At 41.2% G+C, this 25,130-nt stretch overlaps 1 protein-coding gene across 10 annotated transcripts in view; it reads right to left on the bottom strand.

The window, feature by feature from the left end:
- LOC138422191 (uncharacterized) overlaps positions 1-25,130 on the bottom strand; it is a 119,290-nt gene that overhangs the window by 12,389 nt on the left and 81,771 nt on the right. For 9 of the 10 annotated variants that reach the window (XM_069556791.1, XM_069556792.1, XM_069556797.1 and 6 more), the window contains 5 exons: positions 18,333-18,398; positions 7,006-7,053; positions 3,149-3,187; positions 2,065-2,150; positions 573-627 (listed from right to left, as the gene is read on the bottom strand). In XM_069556791.1, the coding sequence (XP_069412892.1) occupies positions 573-627; positions 2,065-2,150; positions 3,149-3,187; positions 7,006-7,053; positions 18,333-18,398 (294 nt within the window). Of the gene's footprint in view, positions 1-572; positions 628-2,064; positions 2,151-3,148; positions 3,188-7,005; positions 7,054-18,332; positions 18,399-24,260; positions 24,892-25,130 lie in introns of those variants that run through there. The other variant, XM_069556803.1, reaches the window with a different exon arrangement.

Raw genomic sequence — 25,130 nt, 5'->3', positions numbered from 1 at the left:
CCATGTTTATGTATCCCCTCTCCACCTGACAGTGGAAATGATAAGGGAGCCTAGTGACTGGCCATTTGTGCAGAGGTCATTGAGTGTGGAGCCTGCAATACTTATAACAGCTACGAGGCATTGGGTGCTTACTCTGGCCAAGAACTGCTCTAGGCACTCTACTACTTATGGTAGTTCATTCAATCCTCATGAAACTCTGTGAGGTGAACACTATCATTATGCCCATGTTGAATTATCAGCCCACTCACTGGTATTATCTCCATGAGAATAGCTGGCTTAGGGTTACACAGCTGATAAGTAGTGGAATATGGATTTAAACCAAGGTCTGGCTCCAGATTTGGGGCTATTGAACTAGCCCCTTACAGGTTCTCCTATCCTCAACTTTGCAGTTTGGAAAATAAAAAGTACACAAAAGAACTTGGATTTTGCTTTACGTGCAGTATTTGTTTTACTTTTTCTAAAAAAGATAATTTATACCTAAGAGAAAATTTCATTATATTGAAGAGTATAAAAGTAAATCATTAATTTATATTCCTTCCAAAAAGGCAAAAGGCAATAAAAATAGCACCAACCTATTTCTTCTACTTGTTCAGAAGTTTTAGGAGCACTTGTTTGTTCTCGATATCTCTATGAATAAAAGGCAGAAGAATGTTAATGCCACAATTTTATAAACTTAGACACAGTAAGAAATATACCTCAGATTAAAAGCACATGTTTTTGGCTAAAGTTTGTTTTCTTTCAGTTAAAATTCACGTTGTAGAGTTCTTTTGTGGAAAAACCTGTTATTTCATAGATACCTACGAACTTTGGTTTAAAGTTTTATTTCTAAATAGTTTTTGTCATTTCCATAGGGGAACTATTACCCCAAATATTGATACATCATAGTTCCCTGGTGTAATGAAAAGCTGAATTGATAACCATGACCCAATTCTACTGTATTTGTATGCAAGGTGTTCTTTGAATTTTTCCAACCAAGTATGTCGTTGTCTTTTTCAGATTTAGAGCATCAGCCAAGAGAGAAGACAACTAAATTTGTTGTCTGTGCCCAAAGACAAGGGGATGACTTTGTTCCCAACATTTAAACTGCAAACAAGAGGAGTTATCTTCCATTTAAGTCTTTACAAAATCTCTCATATTAGAGCAGATACTCTCACTTACTTTACTTCCATTAAGAAAATATTATTTAGAGAAGTTAAATTTACATGGAGTAATGCTAATCAATCATAGATTTGAATGATTAGCAAAGTCACCTAACAAAAACAGTTAAAAAAGAAAAGGGCAAGGGAACTTTATGTAGATTTACTATCAATCTTGTTGTTATAGCCCTGACATTGCAGTTTTGTGAGCTCTCTAAAACAAGCATTTTATAAAGAATATATACATATATAGAATGGCTGTGGTATGGAGATCACAAAGGAAGATAAAAATAGAGGGTGAATGAGAACTTCTTTGTATGACCACTCTTTTGTGACTAGGTACTTAATGACCTATGATTATAATTCCAAATTACTAGCATTATAATCACACACACAAATATTGTGTCTGAACTACCTTAAACAGGAGGTTATAGCAAAGGTGATATGCTTTGGAATGCTGTCATACAGACTCAAAAGTATCTTTAGTGATGAAAAACATCATTCATGGCTGAAAATTCATAGGTGGAATTTGAAAAATCTGTCCCAGGAAATAGAATAAAAAAGCAAATATTTTCAGCATTAGTAAATATATCATGTTATTTTAAAGATTTTTCATACACAAATTAAACTAGATCCTATAATTAGACCTTTGACTATTTCATCCACATCCATCAAAATGTATTAAACCAAATTAGAAGCCTTGGAGGATGTTTCATCGGAAAACAGGTAGATTGGTATTTGCGGATTCTTTATAGGCAAATGCAAATAAAAAATTCTGCTAGAGTAACTCAGTGACTTATCTGTGTCCAGTTGAAAAGATGAAGTTTCATGCAGTTTTGTTTTTCTTTTGAGTTTAGTTGAAGCTGTAGAGTTAAATCCTCCTGGAGTTATTTACACCAGCACCTAAAATTAAAAACTGAGTCCTCACCCTTCTCAGGAGGGAAATAAGGCTGGCACATCCGACGATAATTCCAATGATAGCAGCAATCACCGCAAAAATTATGACTACCGTTACTATAGGAGAAAAACAGAGGAGCAAATTATAAAAGTGTGAAGTAAATGACCACACAGCATTTGTAAAATAAAGCAGGTAAAATCAGGGTAATATCACTTTGTCTTTTTATGGGTGAAAGTGATGGGAAGGTAGCTTCCCAACAGTGCTGGGAAGGCAGCTCCCAAATGGTAGCACAGGGTCTAAAATGCACCTGGACTAAGACAGGAAGGATCTGTATTTATCCTGGATGTGCCCACAGTAGGTTAGAGAGCTGAAGACATATAACGTAAAATAAAAATGATGATCAGATTATATACTGCTGTTTCTAAAATGTTTAAGGAAATTGGAAATGCCTATTTTGATTCTGAAAAGAGCATATTTTATTTCCTTTTACAATTTGTGTGACTGGAATCAGTAACACTCTTGTGTTTAAAATTAGCTAGTGGTTCCCAGTGGGGAGAGGGAAGAGAGAAAGGCAGTATGGGGGTAGGAGAAGAAGAGGTACAAGCTGTCATGTGTGAAATGAGCTGCAAGGATATATTACTGTACAGGGCTTCCCTGCTGGCTCAGACAGTAAAGAATCTGCCTCTAGTGCGGGAGACCTGGGTTTGATCTCTGAGTTGGGAAGATCCCCTGTAGAAGGGAATGGCAACCCACTGCAGTATTCTGGCCTGGAGAATCCCATGGACAGAGGAACCTGGCGGGCTACAGTGCACGGTGTCACAAAGAGTCAGACACCACTGAACAACTAAGTACAAAACATATAGTGTACAGCACACAGGGAATATGGCCGTATTTTATAACAACTATAAATGGAGTATAACTTTTAAAAGTTGTGAATCATTATATTCTACACCTAGAGCAAATAATAACTATACTTTAATTGAAAAATTTTAAAGCAACATCAGAAAGAAAAACTTAAAAAATAAAATTGATGCTTCTAGTTCCAAGGCATTTAAAACTCGCAAGACAAATGTTAAATGGAATGATCATCATTCTTTGTCAAATATTAACATACCTGACTGTGACAAACTATGTTCCAGTACTGGGATTGGTCCTAAAACGACAATATTTGAAAATAAGGTCAGAAAACATATGGCATATTTAAAAAATACCCCTTTGGAATTAGACTGTCTAGTGGATTTTTGTTATTCCTTAACTGTGTTTAAAGAACTACATAGTTCAACTTTCAACAGCGAGCAAGTGAAATATATGAGGTAATGTGCCAGTCTTAACATTAATAATCCCAATATCTATTTTCAGCTGCCCAACAAGTTTCCATTCATCATGAATTAGTAAACTCCCTCATGCACTAAAGGGAAGGATATGAGAAACTATTGGAAGAACCATTTATGGACTTCCACAAGAAGCAGTGCATTTTTGAAAAATGTAAAAATGGTGATCAGAAAGAGACATATTGAGCTGTAATCCCACATGAACATCAGTTCAATCCTCAAAAAGAGCTGGACATGACTGAATGTAAATTATGTTGCTATCCATTTTCCACCATCAGAATCCAAACCCTTACTTTGTCCCAGCTGTGTTTTTGCCATCAGTCTCACTGGATTCCTTTCTGTAAACATTCTTAGTATAGTTGCCTTAAATGGTATAGTCCTAACAGAAACCGAAGATATTAAGAAGAGGTGGTAAGAATACACAGAAGAACTATACAAAAAAGATTTTCATGACCCAGATAATCACGATGGTGTGATCACTCAACTAGAGCCAGACATATTGGAATTGAAGTCAAGTGGGCCTTAGGAAGCATCACTACAAATAAAGCTAGTGGAGGTGAAGGAATTCCAGTTGAGCTATTTCAAATCCTAAAAGAGGATGCTATGAAAGTGCTGCACTCAATATACCAGCAAATTTGGAGAACTCAGCAGCGGCCACAGGACTGGAAAAAGTCAGTTTTCATTCCAGTCCCAAAGAAAGGCATGCTAAAGAATGCTCAAACAACTGCACAATCAGAGGAATGTGAAAAAGTTGGCTTAAAGTTCAACATTCAGAAAACGAAGATCATGGCATCTGGTCCCATCACTTCATGGCAAATAGATGGGGAAACAGAGGAAACAGTGTCAGACTTTATTTTTCTGGGCTCCAAAATCACTGCAGATGGTGGTTGCAGCCATGAAATTAAAAGACGCTTACTACTTGGAAGGAAAGTTAGACCAACCTAGACAGGATATTAAAAAGCAGAGACATTACTTTGCCAACAAAGGTCTGTCTAGTCAAGGCTATTGTTTTTCCAGTGGTCATGTATGGATATGAGAGCTCGACTATAAAGAGAGATGAGTGCTGAAGAATTGATGCTTCTGAACTGTGGTGTTGGAGAAGACTCTTGAGAGTCCCTTGGACTGCAAGACATCCAACCAGTCCATCCTAAGGGAAATCAGACCTGGGTTTTCATTGGAAGGACTGATGTTGAAGCTGAAACTCCAGTATTTTGGCCACCTAATGTGAAGAGCTGACTCATTTGAAAAGACCCTGATGTTGAGAAAGATTGATGGCAGGAGAAGAAGATGACAGAGGATAACATGGTTGGATGGCATCACCGACTCAATGGACATGAGTTTGGGTGAACTCCAGGAGTCGGTGATGGACAGGGAGGCCTGACATGCTGCGGTTCATGAGGGCCCAAGGAGTCGGACATAACTGAGCAACTGAACTTAACTGAACTGAACACACGCTAATAGAGGAATGCTCAAAATTCTGTAAGCCAGGCTTCAATAGTGTGTGAACCGTGAACTTCCAGATGTTCAAGCTGATTTTAGAAAAGACAGAGGAACCAGAGATCAAATTGCCAACATCCGCTGGATCACAGAAAAAGCAAGAGAATTAAAAAAAAAACATCTATTTCTGGTTTATTGACTATGCCAAAGCCTTTGTGTGGATCACAACAAACTGTGGAAAATTCTTCAGGAGATGGAAATACCAGACCATCTGGCCTGCCTCTAGAGAAATCTGTATGCAGGTCAGGAAGCAACAGTTAGAACTGGACAAGGAACAATAGACTGGTTCCAAATAGGAAAAGGAGTACATAAGGCTGTATTCTGTCACCCTGCATATTTGACTTCTATGCAGAGTACATCATGAGAAATGCTGGGCTGGAAGAAGCACAAGCTGGAATCAAGATTGCCAGGAGATATATCAATAACCTCAGATATGCAGATGACAACACCCTTATGGCAGAAAGTGAAGAGGAACTAAAAAGCATCTTGATGAAAGTGAAAGAGGAGAGTGAAATGTTGGCTTAAAGCTCAACATTCAGAAAACGAAGATCATGGCATCTGGTCCCATCACTTCATGGCAAATAGATGGGGAAATAGTAGAAACAGAGTCAGACTATAAAGAAAGCTGAGGGCCGAAGAACTGATGCTTTTGAACTGTGGTGCTGGAGAAGACTCATGAGAGTCCTGTGGACTGCAAGGAGATCCAACTAGTCCATCCTAAAGGAGATCAGTCCTGAATATTCATTGGAAAGACAGATGTTGAAGCTGAAAGTCAACATCATCAGATATTTTCACCACCTGATGTGAAGAGCTGACTCATATGAAAAGACCCTGATGCTGGGAAATATTGAGGGCGGGAGGAGAAGAGGACAACAGTGGATGAAATGGTTGGATGGCATCACCAACTTGATGGGCATGAGTTTGAGTGAACTCCAGAAGTTGGTGATGGACAGGGAGGCCTGGTGTTTTGCAGTCCATGGGGTCACAAAGTTCGGACATGACTGAGCGACTGAACTGAACTGAAACTGAATGCTCTGCTAGAGATAATCCCCCATTACCAGTCCACAATAGTATTTCTTTTTCTCCTGTCTCCCGATGCCATTTTATGTCATTTCTTGAATTTACTACTAATAACATACTGCACTTCATTACCAGACCTCGTCAAAGACGTGATTATAGTGGGTCATTCTTTAGCCGCTCACTATTCACAGGTTTCAGGGCGTGTGTGCTGTGTGTGTCTGCAGCTGACCCATGAGTGTTCTCTGGTTTCACACTATCATGTTGGCTTCACACTGAAATCACTTTGAAAAGTAGATGATTTAACTGGACCCAGAAGTTAGTAATTGGTTCTAAGCACTTAGCCTAATTTTCCTCTCTTGGTCTCTGTCCTTCGGAAAACCCATTGCTTCCCTTTTTCTCAGTGTTTCCACTAGCTGATGATCCAGTGGCTATGCTAAGTCTTCCTTGAGACTTTACTTTAAATCCAGAGGACCCGGCCAAATCCCACCGACAAAAGACCTTCTTCTTTTCTGCTTTCAACCTGCTCTTTCAAAGTCATCTTCTTCTCCATAGAAGAATAATCAGAGAGAGTGAATGCCACCTGATCATCCTTATCTCAGGACCCAGATGGCTTATAGTTTACTGGGCACGTATGATGTATTGAGCGCTCAGTCAAGCAATTTTACACACATTTTCTTATTTAATCCTTAGAGAAACACTGTGAGGGAGGTATAATGAGCCCTATTTTAAAATTAAGATGGCAGAGACCCTCTGGAGAACTCAGGGTTCAAGCTACTCAGGGTCAGCACCTGGGACAGGGCCAAGCTCAGGGCTGAGTCCAGCCAGGTTTGACCGTAAGCTCCTACTCACCACTGCACTGCTGAATCCCTTTTACCTGGCCCACCATTTCGCGGTCACACTCATCATTTATGTGTTTTGCTAGAATGCTTTAATTTCTTCAATCTACAGTATTATTCTTGTGCAACATTCCAGAAGCGAGAATTCCTCTAGAGGAGAGAGACTTTGTCTATTTTACTTCCATTTCTTGGTCTTTGTCAGTTTCCCTGCAGTAGTCAGTCCCATTACGTAGAGCTGCATCATAACAGTGACTCCAGAGAAAAACTGTTTTAAAACATGCACAAACCTCCTGGTGGTGTATTAACAGCAGGACCAGGACTGGTCGCAGGTTTAGCTGTACAAAAGAGAAGTTGAGAAAGGGATTACGGCTGAGGTAATGAGTGGACCACAGAGCACATCACAAAAGACAAATTCACCCCACATCTCTCCCAGTGGCAGCTCCAGAAATTTTCATGTGGCAGGGCCTTACAGGTGAAGAAGGCGAGCCTTGACTTCCCCATCTGTATAATGATAATACCTACTTCAACATGTCATTGAGAGGACCAAGTTCGTTTAATATATAATTTTGTGCATTCACACACACAATCAGTTAGTATAGTGTGTACTTGGTCGCTCAGTTGTGTCCGACTCTTTGTGACTCGTGGACTGTACCACACGAGGCCTTCTGTCCATGGGATTTTCCAGGCAAGATTACTGGAGTGAGTCGCCATTGCCTTCTCCAGGGAATCTTCTCAACCCAAGGTCTGAATTTGCATCTCCTGCATTGCTGGCGGGTTCCTGACCACTGAGCCACCTGTGAAGCCCCCCCTGATTCATTACATGTATGTAAACAATTGTCACACAAATTAGGTATATGGTGTGACAAATGACTAGTATCTCTAAGGTATCCTTCATCATTCAGATGCAAAGCTGTAAAATATAATGTAAGGACAAGTGCTTTTCTCAATTGAAATATAGTTGATTTACTATAATTCAAAAATTATTCAGTTATACACACACACACACATATATGCTATTTTCAGGTTCTTTTCCATTAAAGTTATTACCAAATATTGAATATAGTCTCCTGTGCTATACAACAGGTCCTTGTTATTTATGTATTTTACATATAGTAGTGTGCATCTGTTAAGACCAAGTGTTTTTAAACAATAACTAGATCATAGGAATGCTGAGGTGCAGCAACTATTGAGATTAAAACTATGGAAAGAAAGATTTTCATAAAGAATCAATGAAAGTATGTCAAAATAAAGAATAGCTAATGAACAGAAATGATCTCTGTTAGTTAATGTTACTTCTCCCTTTACACCCTTCAGTTCATTCACATTTAGGGCACGCATTTATAACCCGTGGATACCAGTGAGCTTTTCTGAAACAAGCTTCCCTGAGCTCCTAGATCCCAGGCCTGGCGCATTTTGAATCTGTTCCACACTAGAACAGGGCTCTGTACATAGCGGGTATTCAGTGAAACACTAGCAGTTGTAAATGTTTGGCCAATTTCCTTCCTTTTTTAAAAAGATCTTCTCATTTTCTTGAGATATAATTCACATACAGCAACGAACTGTTTGACCAGGTTCTTATGGAGAGACAGGTGGGTGAGTGTCCGGATCGCGCCTGAAATGAATGTACTGATGAAGGAAACAAGCCGCATGCAAACGGGCATGCGCGGAATGCGTGTAAGCGTGGAAACCCGCCTCCAAGCAGACTGACACAATATTTTTGATGTTTCATTAACAAGCACACAATTTTACAACTAGAAGAAAAAAAAATCCCAAAGTAAAAAACAGAAAATTAAAACCACACCAAATTTAAAGTTTTTAAGTAGTGCACGTGTGCTAAGTCACTTCTGTTGTGGCCGACTGTTTGCGACTCTACCGACTGTAGTCCACCTCCGCCCGTGGCATTCTTCAGGCAAGAATACTGGAATGGCTTGCCATTTCCTCCTCCAGGGGATCTTCCTGACTCAGGAATTGAACCCGCATCTCTTGTCTCTTGCCTTGGCAGGAGAGTTCTTTGCCACTAGTGCCACCTGGGCGGCTAAAAGTTTACTTGAAGCCATCAAGAGTTTTGACTGAGTGCAAAGATTGCGCTACCCCAGGCTTTCTGCCTGTCTGAGTCAGGAGTTTCAGTGGTTAGTTAGGGAGGTGTGCTCAGTCTATGGGACGGTGCCCCCTCCTCTTTATGAAACCTCCAAGACCCTGCATGCCCCAGCCCCTGCCTGCCTCCCCATCAGTGCTTACAACTTCACTCTCCTTTGGGCTCTAGGCATCTGGGCAGCTCTTGGGTCCTCAAATGCGGCATACTCTTCTCCATGCCCACACCTTTGTACCTAGTCTTCTCTTTGCCTGAAGTATTCTCCTGTGGTCCCTGCTTGGCTGGCTATCCACTTCTCAGGTTCCAGTTCAAGGCCATTTTTTATTGGGAGGTCTTCTCTGACCTCCCCTACTTCGGTTTAGGCTAAAAACTCCACAAGATCCCAGTGCTTGGCATAGTGGGGTAAAGCTAAATGAAATCTTACAATTGACTGTTTAGAATCCAGATGTATTTCATAGGCCTTGATGGTGTCGAGGAAAAAAAATTTCCTGCCATACAAGTGAACAAAGGATGTTGCAGACACCATGTTTTCAGCCATTGCTGCCACCGCAGACTGCAGACCCTGAGGGGATTCAGGATGCAGAGAAGCAGGCTACTGGCTCTAGACGGTTAACGTGTATATCAAAGGAATGATTGTAGTAAGCCCGGACTCTTGCATCTTCCCATAGAGGGAAAAGCGCTACATTTATTAACTCGAAATGTCTGGCTTTCTTTAATTAAAAGTAATCTTTTGACATTCTGTCTACTTGACTTCTGTTGTAAAACTCATATAAATCCTCCCTTACTTCTTCGATGCAGTCCCTCAGAGCTATCTGAGAGGCTTTTTCTGGGCTTAAGTTCAGAAATTCTGCCAAATAAAACATAATTCTCAACTTTAAGGCTGTTCATTCTTTTTCAGCCAACAATGGTTCCTCACTTGTTTGTTCCTTTACACGAATGTTTAGGCATGTCTCTTTTGTACTAGGGATACAATGAAATAATAAATAATTCATGTTTTATCCATCAAGGAAATCCCAGCTTAGGAAAAAGAGACAAAATTTTAATTTAAGTGTAATAAAGTATTTTAGGGGGATGGTGAAGTGGTGGCACAGGAAACAGTGGTCAGTTCTATTCAAAAAAGGAGGAAATGGAAAGACCTCATGGAGGGGTTCTCTGAACTCACCTTGAAAGTGGTCTAGGGTTTCACCCGGCCGACTCTGTGGACATTTAGGTACAGAGTCAGCGGTGACAGTGATGCCCCGGCACTCTAGACATCCTGGTGGGATGCGGGAACCACAGAAATCTATGTGGCTGCACCACAGGGTGTGAGAAGCAGAGAAGGCAGTGATGCGCCAGGTATTGTGGACCACGGCATGAAATTTCCACTGCCTAAGGCAGCTGGAAAGATGAAGTATTTGAACCAGACTTTCATCTGGGGAAGATCACTGTCTATGGCACGGAGGACATAGGAAAAAGAAAGAACAAGCCAAAAAACCATGCCCTGAGCTCTTCATAAGAGGACCCCGTCTTGTGTTCAGTAGTGGTCAAGATAAGTCGTTTTGCAGATAGGCCGCTCCTCCTTAGAGAGGGTCCTTATCACTTGTCAGCACAGCCTTTGGTAGAGAAGGCCTGTAGACTAAGACCTTAAAGGGACAGAAAATTGCAGCAAGTTGTAAAAAGAATATGCCAAAGAGCCGACGGTAAGATCTCACACCTCTAAAAACTGGCACTTTCAAGCCTCTAATTTTAAGCAAAGTCAGAGAAGAGGAACATGGTGTTCGCCAGGGATAATCAGCTCTGTGTAACCTTTTTGCTATCCAAATAAGAAAATGCTTAGGGAGAGACAGCTCATTAAAATTAATTTGAACTTTAGCAAAACAATTTTAACACTCTAGCCTGAACCTCTTATGGGCTGGATTCGAGGAAGCATTCTTTCCTGCTCTTTTTTTCCCCTTTTGCTCTAGGCTCTTCCCTTTCTGTTACTTGTTGTTCAGTCGCTCAGTTGCGTCTCTGTCCTCTGTGCTCAGACTCTGTGCGACCCCATGGACTGCAGCCCTCCAGGCTTCCTTGTCCTTCACTGTCTCCCGGAGTCTGCTCAAACTCATGTTCACTGAGTCAGTGATGCCACCTGACCATCTCATCCTCTGCTGCCCCCTTCTTCTGCCTTCTATCTTTCCCAGCATCAGGGTCTTTTCCTGTTTGCCTTGTTCATTGACTAAAAGTCAATCTCAATTTTGTCCTAATTAATTCAGAATATACTTTTACATTTTACCTACAAGTCCCTTGGAACAGTTAATCTAACCTGCTTACTTTATAGATAATAAATTTGAAAATTAAATGATTGGCTCAATTGAACAAAGTAGGTAAAGAATAAAATTGAGACCAAATTCTGCTGTTTTCCAATAATATTCCAACTCCCCAGATCGCCACCTGGTTGAGATCTTGTCAGCAGGATTTCTTCGATGTTTTAGCATATTAGCCAGTGAACACTGGGATGCACTGTACGTCCAAAAATGACAACTAAATTCCTTGAGATTTTCAGATACCCCAAGGGCTAGAATTGATAGAATAATCACGTAGTCTTCATCTTGATGAGTTGTTCACACCAATTTATTGGATTACTTCCTTTATCTCTCTTAGACTTCCCATGTCCTCTTGTTAGAGCCTCTAAGAAAAACTGTTTTCTGCTCTAGCAATATTGACCTAAGGGTCTTTTCCTTAATCGTTTTACCTCTTTTTCAGGAACATATCCAGACTATACTTGAAAAATTCCACCTCTCTCTCCAAGAGAAGCACTTTCACCTTGAGGCATAATGGAAGATATGTACAGTATCAGACTACCTAAGGAACACATGGGTCTTAGACCAACACGGCACATTTCCTTAGCTTCACTGGGCTCTGAAAACTTACTCTGAAGTCCTTACCTTCTGCCTGCTTACACTGAGTCACTGGCTGAAACCTGAAGGGTGGGTAGAGTTTTAGGTGGTAATGTGAACGAGGTCGAATTAAGGTGAAGAAATGACCTTAAAATGTGCTAAAATACGAAGAAAGAGAATACAGTGTGCATTTATGTGGACGTTAGAGGGCAGCCAGTAGGCAAAGATTGGCAAACCTCTCAGACTGACATGAGTTTCATGTTCAAGTGGCAAATTAGTGCAAATTAGAATAAAAGGGCAGGTTTAGCAAGGCCTCAAATTCCTAGTTTAAAGAATTTTTTATAGTGCCCCAATACTAAAATGACATTTGCTTTGGCACTTTGCACAAAGTATGTATTTGTTACTTGGACTGAATCACTTAATTTTAGGTTTCGGAGGCAGGAATGAATGAATGACTATCCCACCCAGAATATTAAATATTCCAAATCTGTGTGGCGGTATCATCTCATCCTTGCATAACATCTGAGTTGTTCCAGAATATTCATCTCTTTTGTCTAGTATTGTCATGGGTCTGACCTCACAGTTGTTCAGAAAAACTCTACCAGCCTGAGATGTCTGGGTATTGCAGGAGGGAGCATGACAGGCCCCCTGTCCCCAGGGTGCGGGAGAGGTGGGTTGACTTGTGGGTTAGAGACACAGTTGGGCGTGGAGATCTAGTCTCCCAGCCCTCTGCACTATGCTCTAACCACTAGGCACACAGCTCTCCCAAACAACTGTCTTTCTAACATGGAATGTCATTAGAAAGACTATAAAACGCAACGTTGGACCAACACCCTGCAGTTTTGCTCTCTGCCCAAATTTCCAGCTGCTGAGCCCCTGTCACGATGTGATAAAGTCATCTCATGCAGTTGTTGGTTTTAGCTTGGTTCCCTCCCGCCTTGCAACTGATGGAAGTCTTATCTCAGCGAAGCAAACTCTTACAAGGATACACCCTGCCTATGAAAGGCCTTCAATAATTTCCAAGTCAGAAAGTGACATTTTCTAAATGTTAGAGTTTTCTGGCAGTGGGGTGACCAGGAAAACTGATTGGTAATGTATTTGTGAAAGTTCTGAACAGCTTATTTGTGGTAAAACTGGGAAAAACTCACATTTGCTGGCTTCCAACTCAATGCCTTTTCTTCCAGACCTTATTTTTTACAGAATGGACAGGGCTCTTCCTTATTCCAAAAGATATTTGGAGAAAATATTGCCATGAAGCAATATTTTAAAAGAAATACTCAGTTTTGCCCTTGAACCAAAGGGTTGACAACATCAATCTGATCAAGTTATGATAATATATGATATTATATGATATATATATGATATTATATATATATATGATAATATAGTTAGATGTCCCTTTTGTCTGCTGTTGTTCACTTTATTTTTTTGGAGAGATTTAGTAAGTCAAAGTAGCTAGTTACGATTTAGAAAAATTGAACTTTCTAAAGGATAAAAAGTTGATGGGGTAACATTTGCACTTAGTGTTTTGAATAGCCCTCAAAATTTTGTGTGAAGTCTCTGGTTAATGACTCATAGAGAGCATGTCCACTGGTGCAATCAGTGGGCCAGATGTCAAATGCAATGACCCAGTTTCTGCTCACCTACAGAGTGGCCTGCTTGGACAGTTTCCAGCAGCCAGTGGGTCACAACTCTGCCTTCCCCAGATTGGTAGAGAACAGCTCCTCACTAAGTCTGCCTTGAAGCTGTTATTGCCTAGGAGGACAGTGGTTTCCCTGATGGAACTTCAGAGTCAGGCTATGTCCTGCCCAGACTCTAGTCATTCTCATTGTTCCAAACTATTACTGAACCAGCCAGTGAGAGAGAAAAACCAGCCTATAATCCTAGCCACTGTGCGTTCTTTAGCCTGAACAGATAGAAAGCAAGAGATATTTCTGTTCATTGCCCCAGGGAGAAAGGAGATCAGGATTCTAGCCCTGGCTTTGCCACCAACAGATGGAGACCTGAGTAAGTCACTGAATTTTCTAAGCCTCTGTGTCTCACTTATAATATGAGAGTAAAGACTTAGGTGTCCTCAAAGGCAGGGGTCCCCAACTTCTGGGATCTAATGTCTAATGATCTGAGGTGGGGATAATGTAATAATAATAATAGAAATTAAGTGCACAATAAATGTCATGCAATTGAATCATCCCCAAACCACCCCTCCCACTCCTGTTCTATGGAAAAGTTGTCTTCCATGAAACTGGGTCCCAGTGCCAAAGAGGTTGGGGACCACTGCCTAAGGTACTTCATTATTCCAAAATCATAGACATTTGCATGTCTGAGACAGTAATATTCATAACAAACAAATTGTGTATTAACTACCTTCTAGGCATTTTTTTCTTCAAAACAATTACCTGAGAGTATATTATTATGTATTAATTTATTATGTGTAGAGAAAAAAAAAAAAACAAAGATCAGAAACATCACCTAACTTGCCTAAGATCATGAAGCTGATAAATGGTGGAGGTGGAGTTTCAATTCCCACCTATTTGACTGCAGAACTGTTGCCAAGTTCTGCCATGATCTATGCAAAATAAAAAGGTTTGAGCACCAAGTAAGTGTCATTAAAAGAAGATGAAACTCTCACTAAGTTATGTAACTAACTCTCAAGTAAGCCTTCCCTTCTAGCAAATCAGGGCTAACTGAAAGATGAAAAAATAATAATTTACGTTGTGCAGAAGCTGAGGGTGGGAGGGTTATTCCCTTAACATAAAGGTAGAATGACCTCCAGTGTCAGATACAGATTATGGAAGGACAGATATTTCTGGTTGGTAACAATTTATAACCTGAAATTTCATTTTTTCCTGCTAAATATCTCTTGGTTTACCATGAATCTTTAGAATTAAAGAAGATTTCACATGTTTTAGATGTGCCAACTTTATTTTAAGGTATGGGCATTTGTGTAGTTGAACTCCCTAAACATATTTGATATGGGATTTAGGAGGGTAGACTGGATGAGAAAAATTCTAATTAAAAATGAAAGTTCTCACAGCACTGATGCTTCTCATCACTGGCTGGATGATAATGAATGGGAAAATAGAAACTAGATCAGCATGTTCACTCTTGATGCTGTGTATTAGAATCATCTGTCGACTCACACATTGGAGTCTAATGCACTGGGCAAGAATATTGCTCCAGACTAGATAAACATGTAGAAATTTCATTTCCCTAATCGTTAGGATCTTTTCTTAAATTTTCAAAGGTTCTAATATGAGTAGTCCCCAGTCTTTCAGGCACTAGGGAACAGTTTCATGGAAGATAATTTTCCCACGGACAAACATTGGGAGAAGAGGGTTTGGGGATGAATCAACCACATTACATTCATTGTGCACTTTGTTTCTATTATGACTACACTGTGATTAATCTTTCCACTAATGATAGTCTCCATTTGCACCGCAGATCATCAGGCATTAGATTCTCATAAGGAGCACACACCTGGGTACCTTCCATGTGCAGTTCACAGCAGGGTCCAGGCTCCTGTGAGAATCTAAAGCCACTGCTGATCCGACACGAGGTGGAGCTCAGGTGGCGCTGTGAGCGATGGGAGTGGCTGTAAATACAGACGATGCTTTGCTCACTCCTGCTATGTGGCCTGGTTCTTGACAAGGGTTGGGGACCCCTGTCTCATATCACCCTTATCTTGTGTTGAATAGATTTATAAAGCAATTGGATATTAGCCTGATTTGCTTGAGAAGCGTTGGATATGACTCAGCGACTGAGCACCTCTCCTGGTCAGACACAGTGCCATTGCCATGGTCCATCTTCCCAGTTGCCTTCAACAGATGCGCCATGCTCACCTATGTGCTCTGGATTTATTTTCTTTCTTTTTGACTTTTAAATATCATCATGACTGAGAAATAAGTAGCAATACCAAAGGGAGGGTCCTAGATAAAAAGGTCACTTAGCCCAGATAAAAATGAGCAAAAGGTTACCATCATAATAATAAAATTAGGGTTCATTAGCTGTACCAAAAGAAGACAGACTACGAGCCTTTACACAGGCTTCAGTGTTCTTGCCTGGAGAATCCCTGGGACAGAGGAGCCTAGTGGGCTGCCGTCTATGGGGTCGCACAGAGTTGGACATGACTGAAGCGATTTAGCAGCAGCAGCAGCAGCAGCAGCAGCAGCAGCAGCAGCACTTTAGGGAAAGCATGAGTAGAACATTAAGTGACAATGTTGCAAGAGTATGGAAGAGCCAGGACTTCCCTGACAGCTCAGTGGTTAAGAGTCTTCACTTTCAATGCAGGAGGCGTGAGTTTGACCCTTGGTCTAGTATTAGGATCCCACATGCCAAACAGTGCAACCAAAAAGAAAAAAAAATGTTAAAAAGGAAGAAAAGAATAAGATAGGGCCAACTCAGAACATCAGTGTGGATGATGAATAAGTGGTATCATGTGTGGATGAAATGCACAGACTCTAGAGCCTGAATGCCTGGTTTCAAACTAATTTCACTAGTTATTAGCTGAGACCTTGGGCAGCAGACTTACACTCTATGCTTTTGGTTCATAATTTACAAAATGAGGATAATAATTGTCAATCATGTAGACTTACTGGCTAGTTAAATGAATTAAGTATACACAGATATACTTACATAAAGGTTTACACAAATAGAAAAATTTGGTCTTCAAATTCATATGAAACCTGTAGGTACCACAAATAGCCAAAATCATCTTGAAAAAGTGCAGAGCTGGATGACTTAAATTTCATCATTTCAAAACTTACTACAGAGCAATGGCGGTCAAGACGGTATGGTGCTGCCCTGAGGATCAGTGGAATAGAATTGAGAGTCTAGAAATTAACCCCTATATCTGTGGTAACTGGCTTTCATGAAGGGTGTTAAGACCATTAAATGAGGAAAGAATAGTCTGATCAAAACATCAAGGAAGACAACGCTCTAGACACACTGAGGTCGGAACTCTCCTCCTTCACTATGTACTGGAGGTTGGTATGGTGCTTGGAAACGAGGAAAAGAATGTATAGTGTTTTGTGACTCAGGGCTTTGAGTACTTTTGGAGTCATTTGCTTTTCTGAGACAGACATGGTCAGAACATTGCCTGCCTCCCAAGATGTGGTAGAAGTCTCTCCGTGAATAAGGCTTCCTAAGATTCTATACGCTGCCACTTTCCCACTGCTCTTAGCAAGTAGAGTGTGGCCGCTGGGGATTCTGGATGAGTTACTGTATCATAAAAGAAACAAGTTCTGCAAAAAACAAAACAGAAAATGGGCCTTTTCCAAAGAAGACGTATGTATGGCCAAGGGACACATGAAAGGATGTTCAACACAGCTAATCATCAGAGAAATGCAAATCAAAGCCACAGTGAGATATTATCTCACATCTGTCAGAATGACTATCCAAAAATCTACAAAAGTTGGCGAGGATGTGGAGAAACCAGAATCCTTGTATACTGCTGGTGAGAATGAAAACTGGTGCAGCCATAATGGAAAATACTATGGCAATTGCTCCAAAAATTAAAAATAGAGCTACCATGGGATCCAGCAATTCCATTCCTCGGTATATACACAAAGAAAATGAAAAGAGTAATTCCAAAAAATATATGAACCCCAATGTTCATAGCAGCATTGTTTACAATAGCCAAGGTATGAAAGCAAGTGAAGAGTCCATCAACAAATGAGAGGATAGAGAAGATGCATAACATGCCCCCCCCCATACACACACAATACACACAGACAGGAATATTATTCAGCTGCAAAAAAGAATGAAACTCTGCCATTTGCAACAACATGGATGGGCCTAAAATGTGTTCTACTTAGTGAAATAAGTCAGATGAAGACAAATATTTTATGTCACTTATATGTGGAATCAAAAAAAAAAAACCATAAATGACTATAACCAAACAGAAATAGATTCCCAGATACAGAGAAGAAACTAGTGGTTAGCAGTAGGGAGTGGGGGGCGGGAAGGGCAAAATAGGGGGTAAGGGATTAAGAGGTATGAAATATTATATATAAAATAAATAAGCTAGAAGAATATATTGTAGAGAACAAGGAATATAATCAATATTTCATAAAACTCTAAATGCAGCATCATCAATAAAAATTTTGAATCACTGTGTTGTACACTTGACTACTATATAACACTGTAAATCAACTATATTTCAATTAAAAGAAACAAAATGGGAAGATATTAACCCTGGGTTATCTCTTATGTCTACTGTCAATTCTTGCTCTTTTCTCTATCAGATCCTTACAATCAGTTTCAGTCTCCATCACAACCAAGTTTATTTGAGCGGCAAATAAGGACAATGAAATGAGCATGCTGATATCTAGGTTTTTCCCTGTTAGTGTTTGTCAGCATTGCTTAATGATAGAGACAGCTTAGAAAGCAGAGGTTGTATGTATTTGGCTTAATTTGAAAAAATTTAAACCTTTTCCTAATTATATTTTATGATTCATTTCACAGAGAATTTAAGAAGAATTAAAAAGCAGAAAAAAGTTACCCCAATTCGAATAGCCAGAGTTAACCCTGAAATGTTTCTTTTCAGTGTTGTTGCTTTAGTTTGACTCATGTATCATAGAAAACCACACAGATAGGTCCTTATTAAATACACAGATATGATACTAATGGCTGGAAATCTATTACCCATCTCCTTTGCTTGGTAACTTACCTGGTGAATCCAGAGCGCCACTTGTCCCTGAAGTCTGTGTTGCAACAGGTTTTGTAAAAATATAACCTATAAAGACATTTGGGAAAATTAACTAAAATGTGCTTCCCCAGTAGGTTCATGGATGTTAGCTGTCATCCTCTAGAGACCAAAGCACAGAGAAATTCATCACGATGATGTTAAATCCAACTTCCCAATTTGAAACCAGTGCACGTTGATTTTGAGATACTGGGCCTCCTTCCCCGTCTTAGAAATCCTTCTCCAGGAGTTCAGAGTGAGAGTGTTCATTTCTTTCAAAAAACCCAACTTCACACCAAGCTAGAGATCTATAGATCTGGAAACTAGCCTATGGATCCTCTCAGGCAGATCTTTGAGGCATCACTGAAGATTAGAGATGAAAAGGATTTTGATGCCATCTAGTCTGTGTTTTATTTGATAGGCAGGACGAAAATGAGACCCATGTGAGTCAACAGTTCTCCACACTTAAACTGGTCTGCAACAACATTCTGATCATTTGTTATTTCTGCTACTATTATTAATTGAGAGCCTAGAACATGCCTAGCAGGCTTCCCTGGTGGCTCAGATGGTAAAGAATCTGCCTGCAATACAGGAGATGCAGGTTTGATCCCTGGGTCAGGAAGATGTCATGGAGAAGGGAATGGCAACCTATGCCAGTATTCTAGCCTGGAATATTCCATCGACAGAGGAGTCTGGTGGGCTATAGTCCATGGGGTCACAAAGAGTAGGATGAAACTGAGAGACTAAGCGCATACATATGCCTAGCAGAGTCGGGGAGACAAAAATGAAGACACAGATTTGGCTTTTAAGAAATTTAGAGTGCAGTGGTCCCTGAATCCCAGTTCAGACTCAGTCCTGTAACAATTAAATTGAGAGAAAAATTCTCTCCCTAGGTTACTGAAGGCAAAGGAGAAGACTTGCTTCTTTGCTGAGTCATTGTAACAGTGTGCCTGCAGGCGTGTGTGGTGAGGTGCACACAGAAAACCAAGGCCTGTGGACCCAGAGCTCTCTCCAAGTGCTGTTTAGCATCAGGACCCTAATCTCAAACCAGAGCTTTGGCTTTTCCTTGAACACACTCTGTCTTCTTCTGCCACAGAATTTTCATCCTTCATCTCCCTTCTACCTCCACCACCCTTTGCCAGATTTTGCAAGTTTGGCCTCTTCTCATTGTTCAGCTTTCATCAAAATGTCACCAACTCAGAGAAAAAGGTCCTGCTACCCTTCTCTATGTTGGCCTCTCCATTATGTTCATCAGCTTCCCTGGTTTATTTCTGGGTGCTTTTCCCCTCTTTTTTGTTTCAGTACTTGTTCTGCTGAATGTCATGTTCCCTCCCTCTACCTGCCCCCACCCGCCCTGAACATGAACTCAGGAGCTCATTCATGTCCCTGTCGTGGCCTTGGAATAGAGTGCCTCATGCACAGTTACTGAATACAGAAATGAATGAAGGAATTCAGGGATTGGGCATCAAATCATAGAAAAGAAAATTACTCACCAACACGAGGATGACCTCTGATACTTAGAAATACTGGCTTTATCCTTTAGATTATTGGAGAAAGCAAACAAACTCTTTTTTCCCCCCTTTCCTCACACTTTTCATGTTCTCATCATCTAATGAGTAAGGGTGGTGGCAATCATTTCCAACATCTTCCTATTATTCTATACAGTAGTCACATCAAGAGAGTTTCTTCGGAGGATTCCAGAAATGCAAAGCTGATGACAGCCTTGGCACTGGTTACTAAGGCAGTCTTTGGAGTCACTTAAACTTGCTGACCTGATGAAGTCTCATTAAGGCTTTAACTCACTCTGCCTGAGCATTTGTAACATGAATTTCTTTCTTTTCCAGGAGTCCTTTCCAAAATTGCGTTCCTCCCCTTCGCCAAATGGGTAATGTGTCTACTTCGGGGCAGTAACCCCACTCTGCCCTCTGGAACTACACCGTGAATAGCTCTGGTCTCTGTGTGAAACCTTTACATATACTTGAATATATTTAAATATTATGCCATATTCCTGCCATGTATTTCCTTTTCCTTATTCTATGCTATTTACAAAAATTCGAGGCACTCTGTGCATGCATGCTAAATCCCTTCAATTGTATTCAACTCTGCAACCCTATGGACTGCAGCCCACTTGGCTCCTCTGTCCATGGGATTCTCCAGGTGAGGATCCTGGAGTGGGTTGCCATGCCCTCCTCCAGGGGAATCTTCCCCACCCAGGGATCAAACCCGTGCCTCTCATGTCTCTTGCTCTGGCACGTGGATTCTTTACCGCTAGGGCCACCAGCGTGGGTGCTAAGTCGCTTCAGTTCAGTCGAGTCCAACTCTTTGCAATGCTATGGACTGCAGCTAGCCAGGCTTCTCTGTCCATGGAATTCTCCAGGCCACAGTACCGGAGTGGGCTCCCACATCCTTCTCCAGGAAGATAACTCTGCTAGTCTTCTGTTTTCCTGGAATTTCCCCCTTCTCCTTCACTTCTCAGAAGTCACCATCCTATACCCACATTTTTTCCTAGTTTATAATTGTTATCATAGCTAAATACCTATTCACTACTGCCAGATGCTGGAGTAAGGATATTACGGTAATTACTTTGTTTAGTCCTTAGGCAACTACTCATAGGCAGCAGTAGGCAGGTTTTTCTGCGTTTTACAGACAAGAACACTAAGGCTGAGGGAGGGAAAGTAACTTGCCTTAATGCTCCCTGGCTTTCAGATGTGAAGCCAGGTTTGAAACTAGTTCTTCCCTATGTGTGCTTTAACCATTACACACTTTATCCCCTAGTGCAGGGACAGGCAAAAAGTTTGTTCAGACATTTCCATAACATGAACGAGTGCCTTTTTTAGCCAACCTAACTGAACTGAACTGAATATCTAAGAAATTCCTGAATTACTCCTCCAATTCCTAGCGGTCTCAGTTGATTATTGAGGCTCTCTGTAATAATTGCCTGCTCCTTATCTAGGTGCTGGGCGCTAGTATTTGTGACACATAAATGCTGTATTTGAGAAGAACTTTTAATCCTAACACTCTCAGGAAGAGGCCAAAAATAATGCTAATTTGATACTTCATAATACACCTATGTTATTTTTTATTTTAATGAATTGATTTCCATTTCTGCCTAAACCACATAATCACTCAGCCAATAAGAGTTCTTTCTTTCTTTCTTTTTGTTTTCTTTCCCTGTATCACGTCTCAGTAATGGACCACAAAATGGAAAATAACAATACCCCCACCACCGCTGCCACGGATTCAGGGTTCATACTTGTGGCTTGTAATTTTTTGGCAGGTGAAGGAGGAAACTATAACTTTGGGGAAAACTTTTTGAAAAATAAAGAACATAGACCTACCATCACCTTCATTAACGACTCTAATTTAGAAGTTAAACTCATGAAAATGCCAATAAAGCAACACGTTCTTTCACAGAGACTTGTTTTGCAGAGTATTTGATTACATTGTTTCAGGGCTGGCTAGGCTTACAAATGAACAGCAGGCCTCTCAAGGTGATCCAGCCATGGGTAACTTCCCCCATCTTACCAACCCACTCTCAATAAAAAGTCCATCCACCAGGCTGGGCTGGGGTCCTGGGGGCTCAGTGGCAAAGAATCTACCTGCCAATGCAGGAGATGTGGGTTTCACCCCTGGGGCGGGATGATCTCCTGGAGAAGGGAATGGCAACCCACTCCCATATTCCTGCCTGGGAAATCCCATGGACAGAGGAGCCTGGCGGGCTATAGTCCACAGGGTCACAAAGAGTCGGATGCGACTGAGTGACTAAACAACAAGATGGGGTCTGAATACTACTCATTCAGTCATTCAGCTAAGTCAGACAGGACTAAAATGAGATAGGTTTTTCTTCTCTCTATAATCCTATGTCCCATATAACAGAATCCTGCTTAAAAAAAAAAATTCCACCTACCTGACAATAGTAATACAAAGATCATTTTTCGGTCCATCCTGAGATCATAAGCTGGGCTTCCCAAGGTCAGTGCAAGAAAACCGCCAAGGATGACTGATGCGACATCTGTGGCCTCAGCCCACACATTGTTATCTTTCAGGCTCACATTCTCTAGGCATCAGTTGATAGGCTGGGTGGCATTTTTAAATGATGCAAAGTTGCACACCATCTGTCCATGAAGATATGTGGGTATCTGCTTAAGCAGGATTATTAAAGCCTTCAGTTGAGTCTCCACTTCAGGGAAGTGGATACATGTTAAAATTACTTTGCATAAACTCAGTGGGCAGTTCAAGGCAATAGCAGACAGGAGCCTCCCCATTGGACAAATGAGAATGAGACTGTGAAGGCCTGAAATTGGGCTTCCCGATGGCTCAACTGGTAGAGAATCTGCCTGCAATGCAGGAGACCCTGGTTGGGTCCCCTAGAGAGGGACAGGGTACCCACTCCAGTATTCTTGGGCTTCCCTGGGGGCTCAGATGGTAAAGAATCCTCCCGCAATGCCAGAAACTTGGGTTCTATCCCTGGGTTGGGAAGATCCCCTGGAGGAGGGAATGGCAGCCCACTCCAGTATTTTTGCCTGGAGAACCCCATGGGCACAGGAGCCTGGTGGGCTACCGTCCATGAGGTCACAGAGAGTTGGACATGACTGAGCGACTAAGCACACACACAGGCCCGAGACTGAGGGCCTGAGTCAGGCTGAGGTCACCAGGACAACTCTGTTTATATGTGGAGATTCTCGTGGGTCACAGAGAAAATGGCTTCTTACATGAAAGAAGTATGTTTGAGAACTGGAATTACTATTAGAGTGCTCTGAGTTTGAAAAACTCTCTAGGTCATGACAAGTCATACAACAATGTAATAATACATGAGATGCAAGAAATCTTGCATAGATTAGAATTATAGAATTAAACAATATTATTAAACAATTCTATTAAACAATAGAATTTGAATGAAACAGCCAGGGCTTACATGAAACTGGTGAGATGATTTCTCTCCAAACATGCCTCATTACGGAGGCATAGGGTGGATAATTAGGAGATTGGAATTCACATATGTAAAATACATAATGAATGGGAACCTACTGGAAAGATCAGAGAACTCTACTCAGTGCTCTAAATGGGATGGAGAATCCAAAAAAGAGGGGATATATGTACTGTATAGCTGATTCACTGTACTGTATACTGGAGACCAACACAGTCTTATGAAACAATTATGTGGTGATGGTGTAGTCACTTAGTCATGTTCAATCTTTTGTGACCCCATGGACTTGGCCCACCAGGCTCCTCTGTTCATGGGATTATCCCAGCAAGAAGACTGGGATGGGTTGCCATTTCCTCCTCCTGTAGTTGATTCATTTTAGTGGAGACTAGCAGCCATGAAATTAAAAGACGCTTACTCCTTGGAAGGAAAGTTCTGACCAACCTAGACACCATATTAAAAAGCAGAGGCATTACTTTGCCAACAAAGATCCGTCTAGTCAAGGCTATGGTTTTTCCAGTGGTCATGTATGGATGTGAGAGTTGGACTGTGGAGAAGGCTGAGTGCTGAAGAATTGATGCTTTTGAACTGTGGTGTTGGAGAAGACTCTTGAGAGTCCCCTGGACTGCAAGGAGATTCAAGCAGTCCAACCTAAAGGAAATCTGTCCTGGGTGTTCATTGGAAGGACTAATGCAAAAGCTGAAACTCCAATATTATGGCCACCTCATGCGAAGAGTTGACTCATTGGAAAAGACCCTGATGCTGAGAGAGATTGGGGGCAGGAGGAGAAGGAGATGACAGAAGATGAGATGGCTGGATGGCATCACCGACTAGATGGACATGAGTTTGAGTAAAGTTCGGGAGTTGGTAATGGACAGGGAGGCCTGTCATGCTGTGATTCATGGGATTTCAGATTCGGACACGACTAAGCGAATGAACTGAACTGAACTGAACACAATATTATGAAAAAAATTACACTCCAGTAAAAATTAATTTTAAAAAATCTAAGCCATTTTAGACATGTGTCAATCTCAAAATAAACAGACTTGCATTAGCAAAACAAAAGGAAGCATAAACGAATGAATGATGAGACAATAAATGTGAACACTCAGAATCAAAAAGGACGACCCAAAGAACTCGTTGCAACGCAGAGTAAAATGAGACGTATGACAAGGAGGTGGAACAGCAACAACATGAACTGGATCTGAGACAGCCCCAAAGCAGCTGTTTGGATGCTCCATCACAAACGTCCCACTTCCTCTAGGACTTGTGGGAGTCCTTCCTGCGTGACTCAGAGCATGAATTTTGGATCAGCAACTTGTTAGATAGAGTCTACGCCTATTTTCACCCACATATTTTTATTCTTCTTTTTGGCTGTGTTGGGTCTTCGTTGCCGTTGGGCTTCTCTCTGGTTGTGGAGAGTGGGGGCTGCTCTCCAGCTGTGGTGCTTGGACTCCCCGTGCAGAGACTTCCCTTGTGGTGAAGCGTGGGCTCTGGGCACACGGGCTCAGTAGCTGTGGCTCCTGGGCTCTACAGCGCAGGCTCAATAGTTGTGGCAAACAGGCTTAGTTGTTCCATGGGATGCGGGATCTTCCCAGATCAGGATCAAACCTGTGTCTTCTGCACTGGCAGGAGAATGTTTTACCACTGAGCCACCAGGGTAGTCCCATATATGGTTTTTTGTAAATATAAATTTATTTATTTTAATTGGAGGCTAATTACTTTATAATATTGTATTGGTTTTGCCATACATCTACATGAATCTGCCACGGGTGTACACCTATTCCCTATCCTGAACCTCCCACCCACCTCCCGCCCCATCCCATCCCTCTGGGTCATCCCAGTGCATCAGCCCCAAG

This window comes from Ovis canadensis, chromosome 17, assembly GCF_042477335.2.
Source record: "Ovis canadensis isolate MfBH-ARS-UI-01 breed Bighorn chromosome 17, ARS-UI_OviCan_v2, whole genome shotgun sequence".
NCBI classification, from domain to species: Eukaryota; Metazoa; Chordata; class Mammalia; order Artiodactyla; family Bovidae; genus Ovis; species Ovis canadensis.
Note: the sequence above shows the minus strand (reverse complement) of the source record. Positions and strands in the feature narration are given on the sequence as shown.